The following is an 18,754-nucleotide window of genomic DNA, read 5'->3' on the forward strand; positions in this document are numbered from 1 at the left end:
GGCGGTGGCACCGGTGTCGACGCCGGCGGAGGAGGCGTGACGAGGTCGACCGGCGTCGGCAGGGACTCGGGAACGGGTCCCTCGGGCGCTCGCGGCGTCGAGGCCGGAGCCGTCGACGGTGCCGGGGCCGGAGCCACCGGCAGGCAAGGCAGCCATGTCGGGTCCGCGGGGCCTGAAGGCGCGCCAGCGGGCGCCGACGGCGGGGCCAGGCTCCTCATGGCCGAGAGGAAGGCACTGACCTCCGCCGGCGTCGCGTCAGTCCCAGGGACCGGCGGGTATGGGGATGTGCGCGGCGCCGCCGGAGCCGCAGGGGTGGAACCACCCTGATCCTCGGCCGAGTCGCGCGACCGGCGAGGGGAGTCCGAAGAGCGGTGTCGCCTCTTGGACTTGTTGGAATGCTTCGACTTACCCGAAGACTTGGATCCCGACGACCGATGGTGACGTCGGCTGCGGCTCCGCGACCGATCCTTGGACCTCCTCCTGGACCGGGATCGAGCGACGCGCGTAGCCGAGTGGCGGATCTCGAGAAGCTTACGGGACCGCTCCCGTCTAGCCTTCGAGGTCAGGGCCTTGCAGTCGGAACACGACTCCGCGTCGTGGTCGAGGCCCAAGCAGTAAAGGCACCGGCGGTGATGGTCCGTAACCGACATCAGGTGGCTACAGTCAGCACAGGCTTTAAAACCAGGCATCCTACCGGCACCGGAGTCGATTGACAAGATCAAAAAAGATCGAAAAAGTTAGTCAAAAAATGACTAAAGGGGTAGCTCTCCCGGATCTGCGCTTACTGGCGCGGAAAAAAGAAGAACTGACGTCAGCGCGCGAGGGCGGCGTCTAAGTACTCCGACGACGTCATTCCGGCGCACGACGCCGACGACGGACGCGGAGCCGCAGACGACGCCTAGTATTGCTGACGAAAAATCTTCCGGATCCAGTCTGACGCCTGGGGATATTCTAAGGTGAGGAATCTAACTAACGTGTTTCTTTCAGATACTGTTCATTTCTAATAACTACTATTTCTATTGACTTTTACGCATTACGCGTGAGTGTTTCCACTCTGCACCTGAATCTCGTGGGCCTCCCACTTCCTAACCTTTGGTAGTATAGTGTAGCCCCAGCGATTCCCTAGGCCTATCCTGTGTTCGTGACAGTGGTTTTTATACCACTTACTTAGTATATGGTTTGCGTGGCCCCTAGGGCCTAACTGTATTACTTACCTGTGTGACTTAATGTATGCTTGAATAAGACTGTGTTGTACTTACCTCGAATCTCATAAAGAGTGCTGAGGGTATTTTGACTAGAATAAATACATTCTATTTTTATATATATCTGTTGTGGTGTCCTTTCATTTGGTATTCAAGGGATTACAAATGGTATAACAGCTGGCTTCACATGCCATACAGAGTTTAGCCTAAGACTGCTCTTGTCCATTCTACCACTAGGATAGCTGGTCTATAAGGTTGACTTTACAACCAATCACCATAAGGGTTGTTTGGACTGATACAAGGTGTACACTAGAATTAGTGACATCATATATCAGGCCAACTTCTCACACTGGATCTCCAGCAACTTCCGACGCCACTCCCATAATGCCTTCGGGGCCATGGCACGGCAGTCCCGACAATCCCGGGAGTCGTGGTCGTTCTCCAGGCAGTAGAGACAGACATCATGGGGGTCCGCCACCGACATATTACAGCGGCACGACCCACAAGACTTAAAGCCAGGCATCCCTACGTGCACCAGGAGACAAGAGAAGGAGACAAAAAGTCGCAAAAAAGTGGTCAAAAAATGACCGAGGTATGTACTCAATCCGGATCTGCGCTTTTGGCTTGGAAAAAGAAAGAACTGACGTCAGCGCCCATGGGTGGCGCCTAAGTAGTCTCCGTGACGTCATTCCTGCGCGTATGACGCCAGTGACTGACGCAGAGCCGCACGATGCCACCTACTGGCGCGCAGGGGTACTGCTAAGCGGAAAATTTCCGGACCCAGTCTGACGCCTGAGGATTATTCTAAGGTAAGGAATTAATCACTAACGTGTCTCTTCAGATAGGGTAAGACTGGGAGCCCTGATCTGCGCAGATGAGCTGCGACCACCACCATCACTTTCGTGAACACCCGAGGGGTGCTAGTAAGGCCAAAGGGGAGCATGGTAAACTGATAGTGCTCGTGGCCTACCGTGAACCATAGGTAACGCCTGTGTGCCGGCAGGACAGGCATGTGGAAATATGCGTCCTGCAGGTCCAACGCTACCATCCAGTCTACAGGGTCGAGGACAGACAAGACCTGAGCCAAGGTTAGCACCTTGACCATCTCCTTCCAGAGGAAGCGATTGACGTCCCGGAGGTCCAAGATAGGATACAGGCCCTTGTCCTTCTTGGGCACCAGAAAGTAGTGGGAATAACAACCACGTCCTACTTCTGGTGCAGGAACACGCTCGATTGCCCCCTTGGCCAAGAGGGCCGCGACTTCCTGTTGAAGAAGTGCCAAGTGATACCCCGACATGCGGTGGTACTGGGGTGGCATGGCTAGAGGGGTAGTCTCGAAGGGGAGGGAGTAGCCCCTTCGGACTATTTGTAAAACCCACCTGTCCGAAGTGGTTGCGCCAGTGGGGGAGGTGATGGCGGATCCTGCCGCCTACTGGCCTGAAAAACCAGACTAGGAAGGTATTGGGGCTGTGGTGGCCGGGGTGGAAGTGAACTGAACTGACCTGCCCACTGGCCTCCTGACCCGCCTCGGCTGGTCCCACGTCCGCGCTGAGACTGTTGCTGCGGCGGCCTATGACTCTGAAGAGAACGTGTTGGGCGTCCCTTCTGTGGCCACGAATGGAGCGAAAAGCAGAAGGCGGAGGAGGGCGCGTGGCGGAAACACCCAAGGACTTGGCTGTAGCCCGCTAGTCCTTAAAACTCCAGGGAGGACCTGGCTTGGCAGTTCGGGCTGGACTGTTCCCATGAGGCACAAGGTCAAGACTGATTTGCATATGGCTGGGTTCAAACTGGAATGGCATGGTGAGCAAAAAAACGATGGATTTAGGCCCAGATCTCTGTACTGGGTTGAATGTATGACATTGTTCTGCATTCTGTCCATCAACTGTTGTTTTTATAAAATATTCTCAGCACTCAAATTTTTTAAAATAACCATGAATCATGATATACACAGTAAAATGTTTCTATTCTTTTTATTTCATGCGTTTTAAATACTGAAACTTTTACCAATCAAAAATTTGCCATGATTAACATTGAGCGCATTATTTAAATTTAAATTAATCAAATAAGCATCATGAGTACTTCTATCCTGACATAGAAATTGACAGAGACTCATGCAAAATGTCCAGGCAGCCAATATACTAATTCCACCTTTAAGGATTTTTCATTTCGTTCATGCAGCTTGCAGGTGTCTGCCTTCCAAATTCATATGCAGCTCTTTAAAGTGGAAGTAAAAATTGAAGATGCGTAGGGAACTAAGATGTGTTTTCATCACATCTAAAGCTAATGTGTATGTTGTAAACAGGATTAATGTTTGGGGAATGTTTTTGTCTCTATGGTAGTTAGTGCCTCTCAAGAACACCATAATGTACATACATCTAGTCATCCCTTGACGCCACTGGAAACCCAGATGGGTAAGTATAACCGGCCCTACCACCTGGGTGATGATAACTATAATTATGGCAAACACAGCGAGCTAGAGCAGTGTACATCTGCAAAGGTCAATCTATCCAATAAAAACATGGACAGCTTGAAAGTGAATAGTATCTTATCATCAGGAATATCTCCTTTGCAAATGCCAGCATTTGTCCATAGCCTCTGATGATTAGGGTAAACAGATTGATGATGACAAGGTGGCACTATAGGATGGGCCTGCAGCCAGACACAAGACATTGCCTTCAAAGATGATACAGGCAAACATGTAATCCCAGATGGGTCCTACTCATCTAAATGTTGAAAACATGTTCTGAGTTGTCTTAGAAGTGTCCAGGAATTCAAGACATATGGACTCTATGAATACGGAATCTATTGGGAAATGGACTGTTTTATTCGGAAGGTGACTGTAGGATTACACATTGCATGTTTCTCCTGAACAATGGCTTAATTGTTGTCATAGGCAACAGATCTAGGCAAAATATAAACCCATGTACACAAACTGCATTTTACCCGATTGCTAATATACAAGGTCAAGAAAAAGCGGATGTTTATTTAGGCATATGCAGCCATTGCGAAGCAAGCGATGTAACCATGTTGTTCATCATACAGTGCTCTAATGACTCCAGTAAAGGTAAACAAAGACTGCATTGTAGTAATAACCAATGTAAAGTAAAATAACATGCATGTAATTCTAAAGGAAAAACGAAGACAGGTTACATCAAGTTCCTGATGGAAGGTAATGCAAACATATGTGTCCTGCATCATAAACACAACCTTGGAGGCAACCAAATGGATGATTATGAAGATTTTTTTTCTTCTAAAAATAGGCAACTGACTTCTCCTTAAAATAGCAATGGGTGCAGGTAATGGTAAATCCATCAGATTCTTTTCTTACTGATATTGCTATTTGTTATAAAGCTGCTGACAATTTTTCATGCAGTTCCAACACTTTAACATCTCCATTAGCTTTGGCATTTTCTATCAGAACCTAGAAGACAAAAATAAAGGTGTTAAATTTATAGCAGTATATGCCTAATACTGTCAAATAAAAATCTGGTTTATTCTTGTTGAACAAGTTACTTACCTTCCGTAACACCTTATCTGGTAGAGACAATATCTAGCCGCATATTCCCTACCTTTGAATTTCCCCAGGCGTCAGGCTGAATCCGGAAGATTTTTTGTGAGCGGGAGCCCTGCCCGCCAGTAGATGGCGTCTATCGGCTCCGTGTGGCGTTGTCGACGCCGTCCGAGTCGTAAGTGATGTCTGCATCACCTATATAGGCGCCACCTCGGTGCAATGACGTCAGTTATTTTTCACAACTTTCAACGCCAGAACCACAGAGCCATGAAGTGCACTGATAGTTGTGTGTCCAAACTAGTGCCCTGAAAGGGATCAGCCCAGACCCTAGAAATCTATCCGTAGAGCGGGGAAGATAGGTGGGTCGGTGAGGAATCTGCAGCTAGATATTCTCTCTACCAGATAAGTATTTACCGAAGGTAAGTAACTTGTTCATCTGACAGAGACATCTAACAGCAGATTCCTTACCTTTGAATAGATACCGAACCTTGGAGGTGGGTCTGCGGACACATTTAGACTAAGAAGTCATGCAGGACCCACCGTCCAGTCAGTAATGCTTGGCAAACGTGTGCAGTGTTCAAAGAGGCCCTAGTGCGAAGCACCAGTTTGTCAGGAAAAACGGATAGAAAGGGAGGCTTAGATGATAAAGCCTGCAGCTCATTCACGCTCCTGGCCAATGAAACGGCCGCAAGAAAGGCTGTTTTGATGGTGAGCGCTATATCCAAAGGGGTAACCCAAATAACCCAACAGCATCTGGGTAAATGAACAATATTATAAACAAATGATGCTTTGGGACAAATATATACAATATAGTAGAATGCAGGAAAACTTGAATTATTCCTCCCCTCGAGTTTTACTCTCTTGACTGATTCAATATCAATTCAAATCATGGACAACGGGCAGTTCAAACAAGAGTCTTGAAAAATGTATTTTTTTTTAAATCAAAACCTTTATACATTTTTTTTGTGTATGCATATATACAATCGAATATTCTTATATACAATACATCTTCTTTTCTTCAACAAAAACACAATACTTAAACCTAATCTAAATATTTCTACTATTCTCTATTACCCTATAAACAAGTCAGGATGCTTTCAAATTTTTAGAAAAAAGAGCATTCCTTTCAACAAAGATAACCCTATAAGAAAGTACTGGGAGTTATATTACTCCACCTTTAACTTTTTGTACTTTCAAACTTTTAGCACAACACTTTAAATTCACAAGGGCGTCCTCCAATCCTAAAGTCAACGCGTTTCAGCCCCCTTGTTTTCAGGGCTCATCAGGACTAGGGTGTATAAGGATAACTTTCCAACAAAATCCCCTGAAAAAATAATAATAAATATATGTGTTTATCTACAAATATATACACCTGTATCGTTACATCTATTAACATATATACACATACATATATATACACACACACACAGGAACATATGTACACATAAGTCATAGCTGTAATGTATTTCTTTATCTTGAGGTGGCAGTCCATATAAATCAATCACCCGAATGTCCACTCTAAACAATCTTATACAAGCCATAACGAAATATATCACCCGTGAATCTATTAACCAAATGATGTGACTGATTAATGATTCAAGGAATGCTTATAAAAGAAATCAAATAGAGCCACGGAATCTCAGAACACAGCGTGCTACACGTATATCTAAATGTCCAACGCACTAATCCATGTCTTTTGAATAAAAGCCAATTGAGGAGGAGGAAGAAGTAGAGACAAAAAAAACTACATTTACCACTACGACATAGTTTATGACAACTTCTGTTTAATTCAACATCCAGGTGCCATACTTCGATGGCGCTGTAATCAAAAAAGAGAGCAATACATCATGGGACCGACCGGGTTACTGACCAAACTCTACAGCCGAAATTCCTATGTATACAGTGCTTTCAACAATTTAGACGACTTCCTGGTTTGGCCTATCAAATATTGCCTGATTACCCATTTTTCTCAAGATATCAGATCCCTCATCGGGCTACATAAATTCTGATCCGGCTTAGGATATAGACATACAGGAACTGAAACCCCAGTTCTTCTTACCGGTACTCCATGGGCAGCCGGTTCCCCTCCTTTCATGGAGAACTCTCTTGCTGAAGGAAACCGAAGCGGATTCTTACCTCTATTTTGCCGCCATATGGGCAGTCTCATTATCTCTCGGCAAATGATTCCGGGTCTGCGATAGATATCACATGACCCGGAAGCGCGATCTCTCGTGAAGGAGTTGCGCATAGACATGAAGATAGCACTTAAAGTCTGAGCTGAAAAAAGACTCGCGCATACTAGTTACCACGCAGTGTAGCAAAATCCTGCAGTTTTATTTCAAAAGGAAATACGGGTGGACGTCACAGAAAAACGCAAGGTCTGTTGTGGAAGACAAACTTGCGCATATTTAATACCCCGCAGTGTAGCAGATAAACCTACAGTTTTATTAAAGAAGGAATTATGTGCAGACATCACGGGAGGCAAACTCGTGCCTATTAATAACCCCGCAGTATAGCAGGTTTGTGCCTATTAAAAACCCTGCAGTATAGCAGGCAGTCCTACAGTTTTATGTAAAAGAAATAACGTGTAGACATCTAAGGAAGACGTAAGGTCTCTACTGAAAACAAACTCACGGGTATGATTATCCCGCAGAGTAGCAAACAAACAAGTTACTTACCTTCGGTAACGCTTTTTCTGGTGGATACAGTAGCTGCCTGTGGATTCCTCACCTTGTGAATATCCCCAGCGCCAGCAACATTCAGAAACTTTTGTAGCTCTCCATGCCGACTAGGACGACGTCACAGAAGCACGCCTCCGCTCGCGGCTCCGCTGACGTCACTGGATTCATAAGAGGACCCCGTCGGTGTGATGACGTCAGTTCCGCCCTTTTTTCCGTGCCTTCGAGGCACACGGACGGACAGCAATAGATATACAGTATACACAGTACATAATATTCAAACCAACACACACAGTGTGAAGACAATGCAGGAAGGCAAAAGAAATAATACACTCCCTTGACAGCAATAAATACATTTTGAAACATCATCACTACTGTAGGTATACAAGGGTGGACAATGGGGAGGCGGGTGGGTCAGTGAGGAATCCACAGGCAGATACTGTATCCACCAGAAAAAGCGTTACCGAAGGTAAGTAACTTGTTCTTCTGATGGATACATCTGCTAGTGGATTTCTCACCTTGTGAAAAGATTCCCACAGCAGTCCCACTCCCGGAGGAGGGTGTCCAACCTTCTATACCAAAAAGTCCTGAAGGACGTAACAAGCAAAGTGTCCGTCCCTCCTCACCTCGGAATCCAACCAGTAATGCTTCGCGAAAGCGTGGAGGGAGGCCCAAGTTGCTGCCCTACAAATGTCCTCCACAGGAACACCTCTAGATAAGGCAGATGTTGAAGACTTTGCCCTGGTAGAATGAGCCCTTATACCCTCTGGAGGTTCCTTACCGGCCAAAGAGTAACATATCTTGATGCACAAGATAATCCATCTGGAAAGTGTGCCCTTGTGCACCGCTCTGCCTTTCCTGTAGCCAACAATGCCCACGAAGAGCCGGTCATCCACTCGAAAGTCTTTAGTCCTATTGAGGTAAAACTCACTGCCCTCTTATGGTCCAAACGGTGAAGCCGCTCCTCCTCCTTGGAAGGGTGAGTGAGAGGATAGAAGGTAGGAAGGGTAATGGACTGCCCCAGATGGAAAGGAGTTACCACCTTTGGCAGAAAAGCAGCCCTGGTCCTGAGTACCATTCTTTCAGCATGAATGGTCAAGAACAGGGGTTTCGAACTCAGAGCTTGAAGCTCCCTTACCCTCCTTGACGAGGTAATGGCAGTGAGAAAAACTGTTTTGAAAGACAACAGCCTTAAGGGACACTTGTGCAAGGGCTCGAAGGGAAAACCCATCAGGTAAGTTAACACAAGATTTAATTCCCATTGAGGCACAATAAAGGGAGTAGGCGGAAATTTGTTGGTAAGGCCCTTAAGGAACCGTAATACAATAGGTGACTTAAACAAGGACGGCAGATCCGGCAAACAAAGTAATGCCGACAAAGCCGATAAATATCCCTTTACAGTAGCTACAGCAAAGCCCTGCTGAGCAAGAGAAAGAGCAAACTGAAGGATGTTGGATAAACAAGCCCTCAAAGGGTCAATAGACTTCTCTCCGCACCAAAGAACAAATTTAGACCACCTACAAGACTAGATAGATTTAGTGGAATGACGTCTGGCAGACAATATTACATCTACCACATAAGGCGGGAGAGAAAAATAATTCAGGTTGCCCCGTTCAATCTCCAGGCATCAAATTGTAAGCTGTGGGGGTGTAGAACCTGCCCCTCCGACTGCGAGAGGAGGTCTGCCCTCAGAGGGAGCCTGAGCGGAGGGCACGAGAAGAGGTGGAGAAGATCTGTATACCACACCCTTCTTGGCCAATCCGGGGCGATCTGTATGACTTGGGCCCGGTCTTGGCGAATCTTCCTCAGAACCAGAGGAATCAAAGGTATGGGAGGAAACGCATAAAGGAGATGTGAGTCCCATCTGAACTGAAAAACGTCCCCCAACGCTCCCTGCATCAGATAACGGAGACTGCAGAATGACGGGCAGTGAGCATTCTCGTGAGTGGCAAACAGGTCCACACGAGGAGTTCCCCACGTCCGGAAGACGTGACGAACCACCTCCGGATGGAGCCTCCACTCGTGTTTGGCAGAGAACTGCCGACTGAGACTGTCTGCACGCACGTTCAGAATCCCGGCCAGATCATTTGCCATCAGACAAATCTGATGATCCTGAACCCAGGACCAGAGACGCAGAGCCTCTCTGCAGACAATGCGACCCCACTCCTCCCTGCTTGTTGACATACCACATCGCGGTAGTGTTTTCTGTCAGGACTTGAACCGACTGACCGAGAAGGGAAGGGAGGAAGGCCTTGAGTGCCAAATGTATCGCCCGCAACTCCAAAAGGTTGATGTGAAGCAACCTTTCCTCTGGAGACCAAAGACCCTTGATCTCCAGATCCCCCCAGATGCGCACCCCAACCTAAAGTGGATGCATCCGTTATTACTGTGGCCACCGATGGAGGTAGATGGAAGGGCTTTCCTTGGGACAGATTGCCCTCCACGCTCCACCAAGACAGATCCGCTGCAGCTTCTCTGGAGATCCTGACTGACTCCCTGAGATCTCCGTTGTGCTGATACCACTGCCTGCGGAGGCACCACTGGAGCGCCCTCATGTGCCAGCGTGCATGGTTGACCAACAGAATGCAGGACGCAAACAGACTGAGCAGATGAAGGACCTTCAGGACTGGAACGACCGCTCCATTGTAAAACAAGGGAATCATTTCCTGTATGTCGAGAATCCTTTGAGGAGGAGGGAATGCCAGACACACAGTAGTGTCCAGTACCGCCCCTATGAACAGGTTGCGCTGAGAGGGCACCAGGTGAGATTTGGGCACGTTTATCGAGAAACCCAATTTGTATAACAGTTGGGTTGTAACCTGCAGATGATGAAGCACCTTTTCCGGCGACTCCGCTTTGATTAGCCTGTTGTTCAGATAGGGAAAAACTGGAATCCCCGATCTTCTGAGAAGGGCTGCCACCACTGCCATCACGTTGGTGAAGACTCGAGGTGCAGTAGTAAGACCAAACGGAAGGACCGCAAACTGATAATGTTGCGACCCTACCGTAAAACGGAGATACTTCCTGTGCGACTTCAGGATGGGGATGTGGAAATACGCATCCTGCAAATCGATCGACACCATTCAGTCCTCCTGTTGCAGCGCTTGAAGAACCTGCGCAAGGGTGAGCATCTTGAACTTCTCCTGCTTTAGAAAAAGGTTCAAGATCCTGAAGTCCAGGATTGGACGTAGTCTGCCATCCTTTTTCGGAATCAGGAAATACCGGGAGTAGCATTCCTGATCCTGCTCTGGAACCACCTCTATCGCACCTTTTTTTTTAGTAACGTAAGGACTTCCTCCTGCAGGAGAAGAAGGTGGTCCTCCGAGCAAGCACCTTGGCAAGGAGGGTAATTCGGAGGAAATTCCCGAAAGGGAAGAGCGTACCCATTTTCTACAAGATCTAGAACCCAAAGATCTGTAGTGACCGATTCCCAATCTTGTAGAAAATGGGTAAGCCGGCCCCCCACAGGACCAACATGATCCAGAATGGTGGATCTAGGGCTGCTTTGAGTTGGTGGCAGGGAGGGAGGAAGAGGAGGAGGAGGAGGAGAGCTGCCGACCTTGAGCACGACCTCTGATCCTGCCCCTGTAGCTCTTATACAGGGTATTTTGCTGCTGCTGTTGCTGCTGGGGCTGCCCGTAGGTCCGAAAGGGCAACCTCCCAAAACCTCTGTATCTCCTATAAGAAGAACCTCTAAGCTGTGTCTGCAGACCCAGAGATTCGGCCATGGCTTTGCTGTCCTTGAACCTTTCCAAGGCCGCATCAGCCTTTTTACCAAAGAGCCCAGAACCGTCGAAAGGCAGGTCCAGAAGCGTTGCCTGCACATCAGGGGAGAACTCAGAAGATTTCAGCCACACACTCCTCCTTGCGGCGACTGAGGAGCCCATAATCCTGGAGACAGAGTCTGCAGTGTCCAGGCCACTCTGGATAACCTGACGCGCAGCCGCCTGAGTGTCTGACAGCACTTCATTAAAGTTCTGCCTGTCCTCCTCGGATAACTTAGGAGCCAGCTGTTTAGCAGAATCCATGAGAGCGTGGATATAACTGCCCGATTCCGGTCCTCCTTTACGCGGATGATGCTGTCCTGCTGGCCAGGACCCCCCTGGCTCTGCAAAGACTGCTGGACTCGTTTGGGGACTTCATGCATAGCCTGGACTTGGTGGTTAATAACGGCAAATCTCATGTTATGTCGTTAGGACAAGCAAAAAATAAAGTAAAGCCTTTTTTCTGTAGGGGAGCTGTAATCTCAAGAGTGAAGGTATTCACTTACTTGGGAGTTGTCTTTGATGACAAAGGCTCATGGACCCCTCAGCTCTCCATAAAGGTAAACTCCGCGAGAAATTCATCTGCGGCAGTACTTGGTTTTGCTAAAAGGCTGGGAGGAAAGCCGATAGAGGCAATATTAACAATTTATAAAGCTAAAACTATCTCCATTGTAAGGTATGGGGTGTCAATCTGGGGTTACATTAAACACGACGTGATCCAAACGGAGGAAAATAAATTCTTGCGCTCCCTCCTTGGCCTCCCTCAATCAACCGCTTCTTACTCAGTCCATCTGGAACTCGGGATTGGTTACATAGCAGATATGATCAAATTAGCCCCTCTGCTGCTATGGATTAAAATATGGCTAAACCCGAACCTTACTTTAAATCATAAAATCTTAAAGGACTGTACTCGACTTGACAACATGAATAAAATTCAATGGTTGTCTAATATAGAGTCGTTATCTGCCTACATTGGGAGACCTGAAATCTTTTTTAACCCTGAAACTCTATGTAAGGCAGATCTTGAGTGGGTAAAATCTAATTTTATGAAATTAAGGGAGGCCGAGCGTGAAGAAGATGAACTTCGTAAACCCTCTGTAAGGGGACATGTCCTGGTATCCCAGTCTTCAGGGTTGTCATTATACCTTACAATAGTATCCAACCCTTTTCATAGATGGCTGTTGACCAAATTGCGGTTCAACCAATTAAATATAGTTCTTTGGGATGTGGTTGGCTGGAATAGATTAGAAGATGTTGCCCCTTGTAAGTGTGATGACCTTTCTCCACAAGACACTACGCACTTTATGCTTTTTTGTCCTTTTTTTAAATATGCCAGGAAAAAGTTTATTATTCCTTTGTTAAAAAGTAGGAATTTTACACAGTATAAGCCAGCTTTATTGTTTTTAAGCCTGCTTGAATGTCCATTAATTATGTTTTGTGTTGCTAGCTTTTTAGCAGCCGCTGTTAGAGAAAGAAGGGCTAGACTAAAATTACTACAAGATGTGGATCCCATCTAACATTAGGAAACTGATCCTGCACTAAGTAATTAAGTTGTTTATGGTCGATCATGAAATTTTAATTGGAATGTTTTTAACTGTATATTTGTGATTTGTAAGATTTTATATATATATCTGTTTAGCATACTTTTATGATTTTAATTAATCGAATAAAGTGGTTTTGACTGACTGACTGAACTGCCCGAGTGACAGGTGGCATTTGTTGACTTTTAAGGCCATACTCGCCGAGGAGAAAACTTTCTTGGCTGACTGGCCGAGCTTTTTAGAGTCCCTGTCACTAGGAACCTGTGGAAAGGCCCCGGGAGACCTCTTTGAGCAGGCAGCCTGAACCACCAGACTTTCCGGAGAAGGATGGGAAGTAAGAAAGTCTGGATCATCTGGAGCCACCCTGTACCTTCTAGCTACAGTCTTTGAAACCGCAGGAGCTGAAAAGGGCTTACGCCATACCTCCATGACTGGTTCAGTGATGGCCTCATTAAATGGAAATAAAGGCTCTGTCACGGTGGAGGGAGAATGCAGAACCTCAGTAAGGATGTTAGGTTTAAATTCAGTAGTTGGAAGCTGTAAATCCAAAAGCTCCGCTGCTTTCCTAAAGACCATGTGGTAAGGAGCCACATCTTTAGAGGGAGTATCAGTTGTGAGGAGTAATCTCCCATTCTGGTGACAAACCAAGGCCACTAGCCTCCTTCAATTCCTCAAACAAGTCATCTGACTCCATAAGCTCACCCTCTTCCATCTCTTCAACCTGGTACCTTTGCTCCTCCAGAACCGTTTGTGCTTCTCGCCTGGACCTAATCCTCAGGACCGGCGTCGGCGGCGCCGGAACCGACTCTGACGGAGCCGGAGCCGAACACGGATCCGGAGGAGCAGCCGGAGTCAAACGAGGTCGAACTGGAGCCGGAGAAGAAGTGAGCGGCATTGACGTCCTCGGCGACGGGAAATGCCAAGACGGCGTAGCCGGGAAGAATAGCATAAATGGAGCCTGAGCGTAGGCCTGAGGGACCCCCAGATTAAAGGCCATTGGACCCATAGGACCCGATGGTGCTCCAGAGGGGTACATCGCTCTTGAAAAGACGCCATACATAGCATTTAAATAATGCGATGGGTCTTGTCCTGGGCCTAGAAAGGGGGGGTAAGGCTCAGATTGAGGCATTACTGGACTCGGGCCAATTGGCGCCGACGGTGGAGCCAGTGGAGTCGAAGACTCATCAGGAGCCGCAGCCTCTTCAACCGGAGCCGGAGAATGCGTCGGTGATGGAGCCGGAGCCGGAGAGCGCTCCGTGGAAGCCGCAGGAGAAGTCGGGCAAACAGGAGAAGCAGGATTTGACACAGAAGGAGAGGGAGAAACGGCGTCGAGATGTTGGCGAAGTCGATCTCGGAGCCGTCGCCTTATCTGAACGGCATCGATAGCCATGCCTCTTCTTCTTTTTATGTTTCTTCGACTTAGAAGCATGACCCGACGTCGACTTCGACCTCGATCTTGAACGTCTTCGACCTCTCTTCTCTCATTTTCGCTATAAATAACTTCGCTTCTCTTTCCTTTAAGGCCTTTGGATTCATCTTGAGGCAGCAAGAGCATCCCTCGACGTCGTGATCCGACGACAGGCGCCAGACACAATCCTCGTGTGGATCTGTAATGGACATGTGTTTACCACACTCTACACGGCTTGAATCCTGACTTCGTCGACATCTTGAAAAAGAAGCAAGAAGAAAGCAGAAACACAAAGTAACTAGCAAAAGCTACGGAGAGTCCTAGAAAATCGTTAGCGTCGACGGCGAGGAAAAAAGGGAACTGACGTCATCACCCCGACGAGGTCCTTTCATGGATCCAGTGACCTCAGCTGAGCCGCGTGCGAAGCCGTGCTTCTGTGACGTCGTTCTCATCGGCGTGGAGAGCTACAAAAGTTTCCGAACGTTGCTGGCGCAGGGGATATTCACAAGATGAGGAATCACAAGGTGAGGAATCCACTGGCAGATGTATCCATCAGAAAGGGGAATACTGGCATCCCCTGATCTACGCAGATGAGTTGCAACCACCGCCATCACCTTGGATAATACCAGAGGGGCACTGGTAAGGCCAAATGGAAGCACAGGAAGCTGAAAGAGCTTGTGGCTACCATGAACCGCAGGTAACGTCTGTAGGTAGGCAGGATGGAGATGTGAAAACATGCATCCTGCAAGTCCAACGCTACCATCCAGTTTCCAAGATCCAGGGCAGACAGGACCTGAGAAAGAGTGAGCATCTTGAACTTCTCCTTCTTGAGTAAGAAATTGAGAGAGCGCAGGGCGGGGATAGGATGAAGGCCTCTGTCCTTTTTGGGCTCAATAAAGTAGCAGGAATAGCAACCAAAAACCCACTTCTGCCGTTGGCACTCTCTCTATGGCTCCCTTGGCCAAGAGAGCAGACGCTTCCTGGCGGAGAAGTGATAGGTGCTCCTTCGTCAGCCGGTTATAAGTAGGTGGCATTGAGGGAGGAGTAGTATTTAAAGTGGAAGGAGTAGCACCTCTAGATGATCTGTAAAACCCACCAGTCCGATGTAATGGACCACCAGAGGGGGAAGTGATTGCGGATGCTGCTCCTCACGGGGAGCCCATGTTGGTAAGAGGGTAGATTAAAAGGGTTTGGAGGTTGCGGCTGCCGGAGGTGTGGTGAAGTGGCCCGACCAGTGGCTGCCCAACCCACAGAGTCTGTGGGTACCGCGTTCTCAGCCACGCAGAGGCTGGGAAACTTGTGCACCGTGGTGGCTGGGCGAGTAAATAGGCTGCTGGAAGTCCCTTCCGTGGCCACAAAAGGAGTGAAAGGCGGATTGGGGTGTAGATGGGCCATCGAAAGGCCCAAGGACCTGGCTGTGGCCCTGTTGTCCTTCAAGTGCTCCAGCACAGAATTTGCCTCGTCTCTGAAGAGACAGGAGCCATCAAAGGGAACTTCCATAAGTGATGACTGGACATCCCCAACTAGGCGTGGCGCAATAGGGCCACTGTCGACGAGACCACTGTACCCAGTGAGTCGTGGTGTCCAGCAGTGGCGGCTGGTGACATAAAATTGGTGAGGGGGGGGGGGGGGGGGGGGGGGGGCGGTGTAAAAATTGTGTTTGTGTGCACCGTGGCGAGTGCGCAAGTCCGAACAACCTAAGGGCGGTGCGCTGGGGTGCTCCCCCCCGAGAGAAGTTTGAAAAAAGAGTGGGCAAATGGTGCATTTTGAAGCTAATGTGTGAAAGCAAGAAGGTTAATAAAGCAATTGTGAAACTGCAGTTATTACATTAATAAAGAGATGTCACATAACAACATAGGTACCATCTTAATCAGTATAACCACCACAACCTATCCACTATGCCTCTTTTGTCACACATGCAGACTGTCATCACTTCCAACCTACAGTCTGAAATTCCACATTGCTTGTCTATGTTCTCACACGTCATGTGCTTTTGCTTTTCACGGGGAAAACATGTCAAGAATATATCAACTCCACACCTGTTCCACAAGTGACAACTGTCTTCCTCGTGTTTCCCTGTTCAGCCTAAAGAGAACGATGCAACATGGAATGTTGAGTTTGTCATTCTTTGATCGAATTGTGGGCCGATGGGAGGTGGAGGGGAAGAAAGAGAAAACCATTACACTCCGGGTGAGGCTTCACTTGTAGCTTTATAGGAGTACCTATGAGTACAGAAATATTGGCTGAGTCCTGCACCGAAAGAGATCTTCGAGGAGATTGCAAAACTATGGCTGCATACATCCCTCTCGTCTCAGCTGGTTTTACGCGTCCTTCCTGTGACTTGTTATCCCTGCTTGGGAGGGATCTACTTTCTGTGGCAGCCCGGGTTCTTAGGAGTCCAGGAAATGCAAGAAAGTTGTAGTAGGTATTGGTAGTTCAGCTGTCTTATGCCTTCTGGGGGAGTGGGCAAGACTAACCATATAAACGGGTTCAATGGGACTCCTGTCTCAGTGGTGGGACTCACAGTGAGCAGCAAGGGCTGTGACGAGGATGGGCACATGGAGTCAATGTAGGAACCATGTCTCTCACATGACCTTTTAAAAAAACTGTAGAGTAAAAAAGCATAAATAATCTCCAATTCAATGGATAAACAAATGCTTAGCCAACAAAGTAATGCTTGGCTCAAGAGTATATTTTCAAAGAAGGGTAAGAGGGGAAAAAATCTCGATACTCACTTTGTAGCTGCTGCTCTAATTAAATTCTAACCTGCTACGTCTACCGAACCACATTGTTAATTAGTTTTGTATTTGTTTAGCAGATTTAGAAGTGGAAAGCAATCTCACACCTAATCTGCATCTTCACTGGATATTCCTGTTGCCCAAGCTTCTCTTCTATTTTCTGGCTGCCCTCACTCTTAAGGATGTCCTCACGCCTCATTTATGAAGTGCTTGTCCTCGCTACTCTGGTTCGGCTGTCCACACAATGAATCTCGCATCAGGCGTCCCTAATTTGCCCAAGGTGACCAAGCTATCAGGCTGGTGGCACACTGGCGCCCAGAGCAATAAACAGCCACAGGACCGACAGGACCCTCATAAAATTCATTAATGCCGGGCCTGGAAGGGGTGAGCGAGCATGAAGTTGAAGTCAGCCCCGCAGACACAAAGTTTCGGTTTCATGATGAAACTGAAACTGTTTCCCCTTATTTGAATGCAGAAAGTAGAGACAGGAGGCCTGCTAATCTAAATCAAGATCAACAGAATCAATATGCAAGAAGGGTGTTCTATCAGCTTTCTTTAACCACCGGCACCAACAACATACATATATTCAAAGTCCTACTCAAAATCAATTTCAGCAAAGTTTGTTTGAAGACAGCCCATGTAAAATCGGTGAGCGAAGTTGTGACTTTTTTCTCGCCACCCTGACCCTAGTCTGTCTATTCCTCGCAAAAAACAGCTACTCACAATTCGGACCCCTGAGGAAAAGCCACACAACACAAGGGAAGGCATGCTTTGCGGTTTGCGAACAACGCACCGATCTTGACTCTCACCCACATTATATATAATAGGATACTGAGCCAACACCGAGGGAGGCTCAAACCCGGTTCCTCAGCGGGCAGCCAGCTCCAAATTCGGCAGCGGCAGGCAGTAGCTTTAACTAGCCGCTGTAAATCGAGTTTGTGCTATAATCAGGTGCGATCTAGCATTTTGCAAATTTTAAATACATGTGCATTTCCATACTTTACTTAAATAGCTAGGTGGACTCTGGAGAGAGCGAGGTGTGTAGAATACTAGTAATTACTAAAATGAATAGCAAACTGAACAACAGAGTAGCAGGCTTAGAATACACAGCGGCGCCATACCTCGGGTGACGGATATTCTTCTGCAGCCTGCCGCCTACGCTTATAATACTGTGTGCTACTGTGTTCTCCAGGTATGTGGTTGGCTGAGACATTCACCCACCCTTTCCAACACTCCCCCTCTCACCCCTCCCCGCCCTACGGCCCGGATGTCGCATCGGGACAATTTGTTAGGGGGGGCCTTGCGAATGATGTAGTTATTTATGTGGCCGTTTTTTCATGTGATGTAACACAATAAGGTAGTTAATTATTTTGCCATAATTTCGACCAATCATGTCTGTACCTATCAAGATGTATTTGGGAGCCCGCCAGGACTTCATTCGTATTATTGCCAGTCACCTGCTTCACCAGGCCTCTTACAAGGCCCCATCAATCAATCATTTGTACAGCGATGCTTGTCCTCTGAGAGGGTATCCAGGCACTTATGATAGATTAGCGAATCTGTTGTTAAACATGATTTTTTTAAGACACGTGTCGTGTGATTTACTTATAAAACGACGATTTGGTTCAACAGAACTCAGTCAAACCGAAACCAGTTTTAAGTGGAACCAGTAAAGAACAAGTTACTTACCTTCGGTAACGCTTTTTATGGTGGATACAGTATCTGCCTGTGGATTCCTCACCTTGTGAATATCCCCTGCGCCAGCATTCCACGGAATTTTTCTTCCCCAGCACTCCACGTCGACGTGGGCGACGTCATAATACATCGGCTCCTCTCGCGACTCCGTATGACGTCACCGGAGCCATAAGAGGCCCACGTCCGCGTGATGACGTCAGTTCCACCCATGTTTTCC

The 18,754-nt window shown here is 47.6% G+C and overlaps 1 protein-coding gene across 2 annotated transcripts in view; it reads right to left on the reverse strand.

The window, feature by feature from the left end:
- Positions 1-3,156: 3,156 nt before the first annotated feature.
- The window catches only part of SKIC3 (SKI3 subunit of superkiller complex), a 1,406,584-nt gene continuing 1,390,986 nt past the window's right edge, over positions 3,157-18,754 (reverse strand). For both annotated transcript variants that reach the window (XM_085632495.1, XM_085632494.1), the window contains exon 41: positions 3,157-4,623. In XM_085632495.1, the coding sequence (XP_085488621.1) occupies positions 4,546-4,623 (78 nt within the window). In that variant the 3' untranslated portion in view covers positions 3,157-4,545. The remainder of the gene's footprint in view (positions 4,624-18,754) is intronic.

This window comes from Triturus cristatus, chromosome 2_1, assembly GCF_964204655.1.
Source record: "Triturus cristatus chromosome 2_1, aTriCri1.1, whole genome shotgun sequence".
Lineage (NCBI taxonomy): Eukaryota > Metazoa > Chordata > Amphibia > Caudata > Salamandridae > Triturus > Triturus cristatus.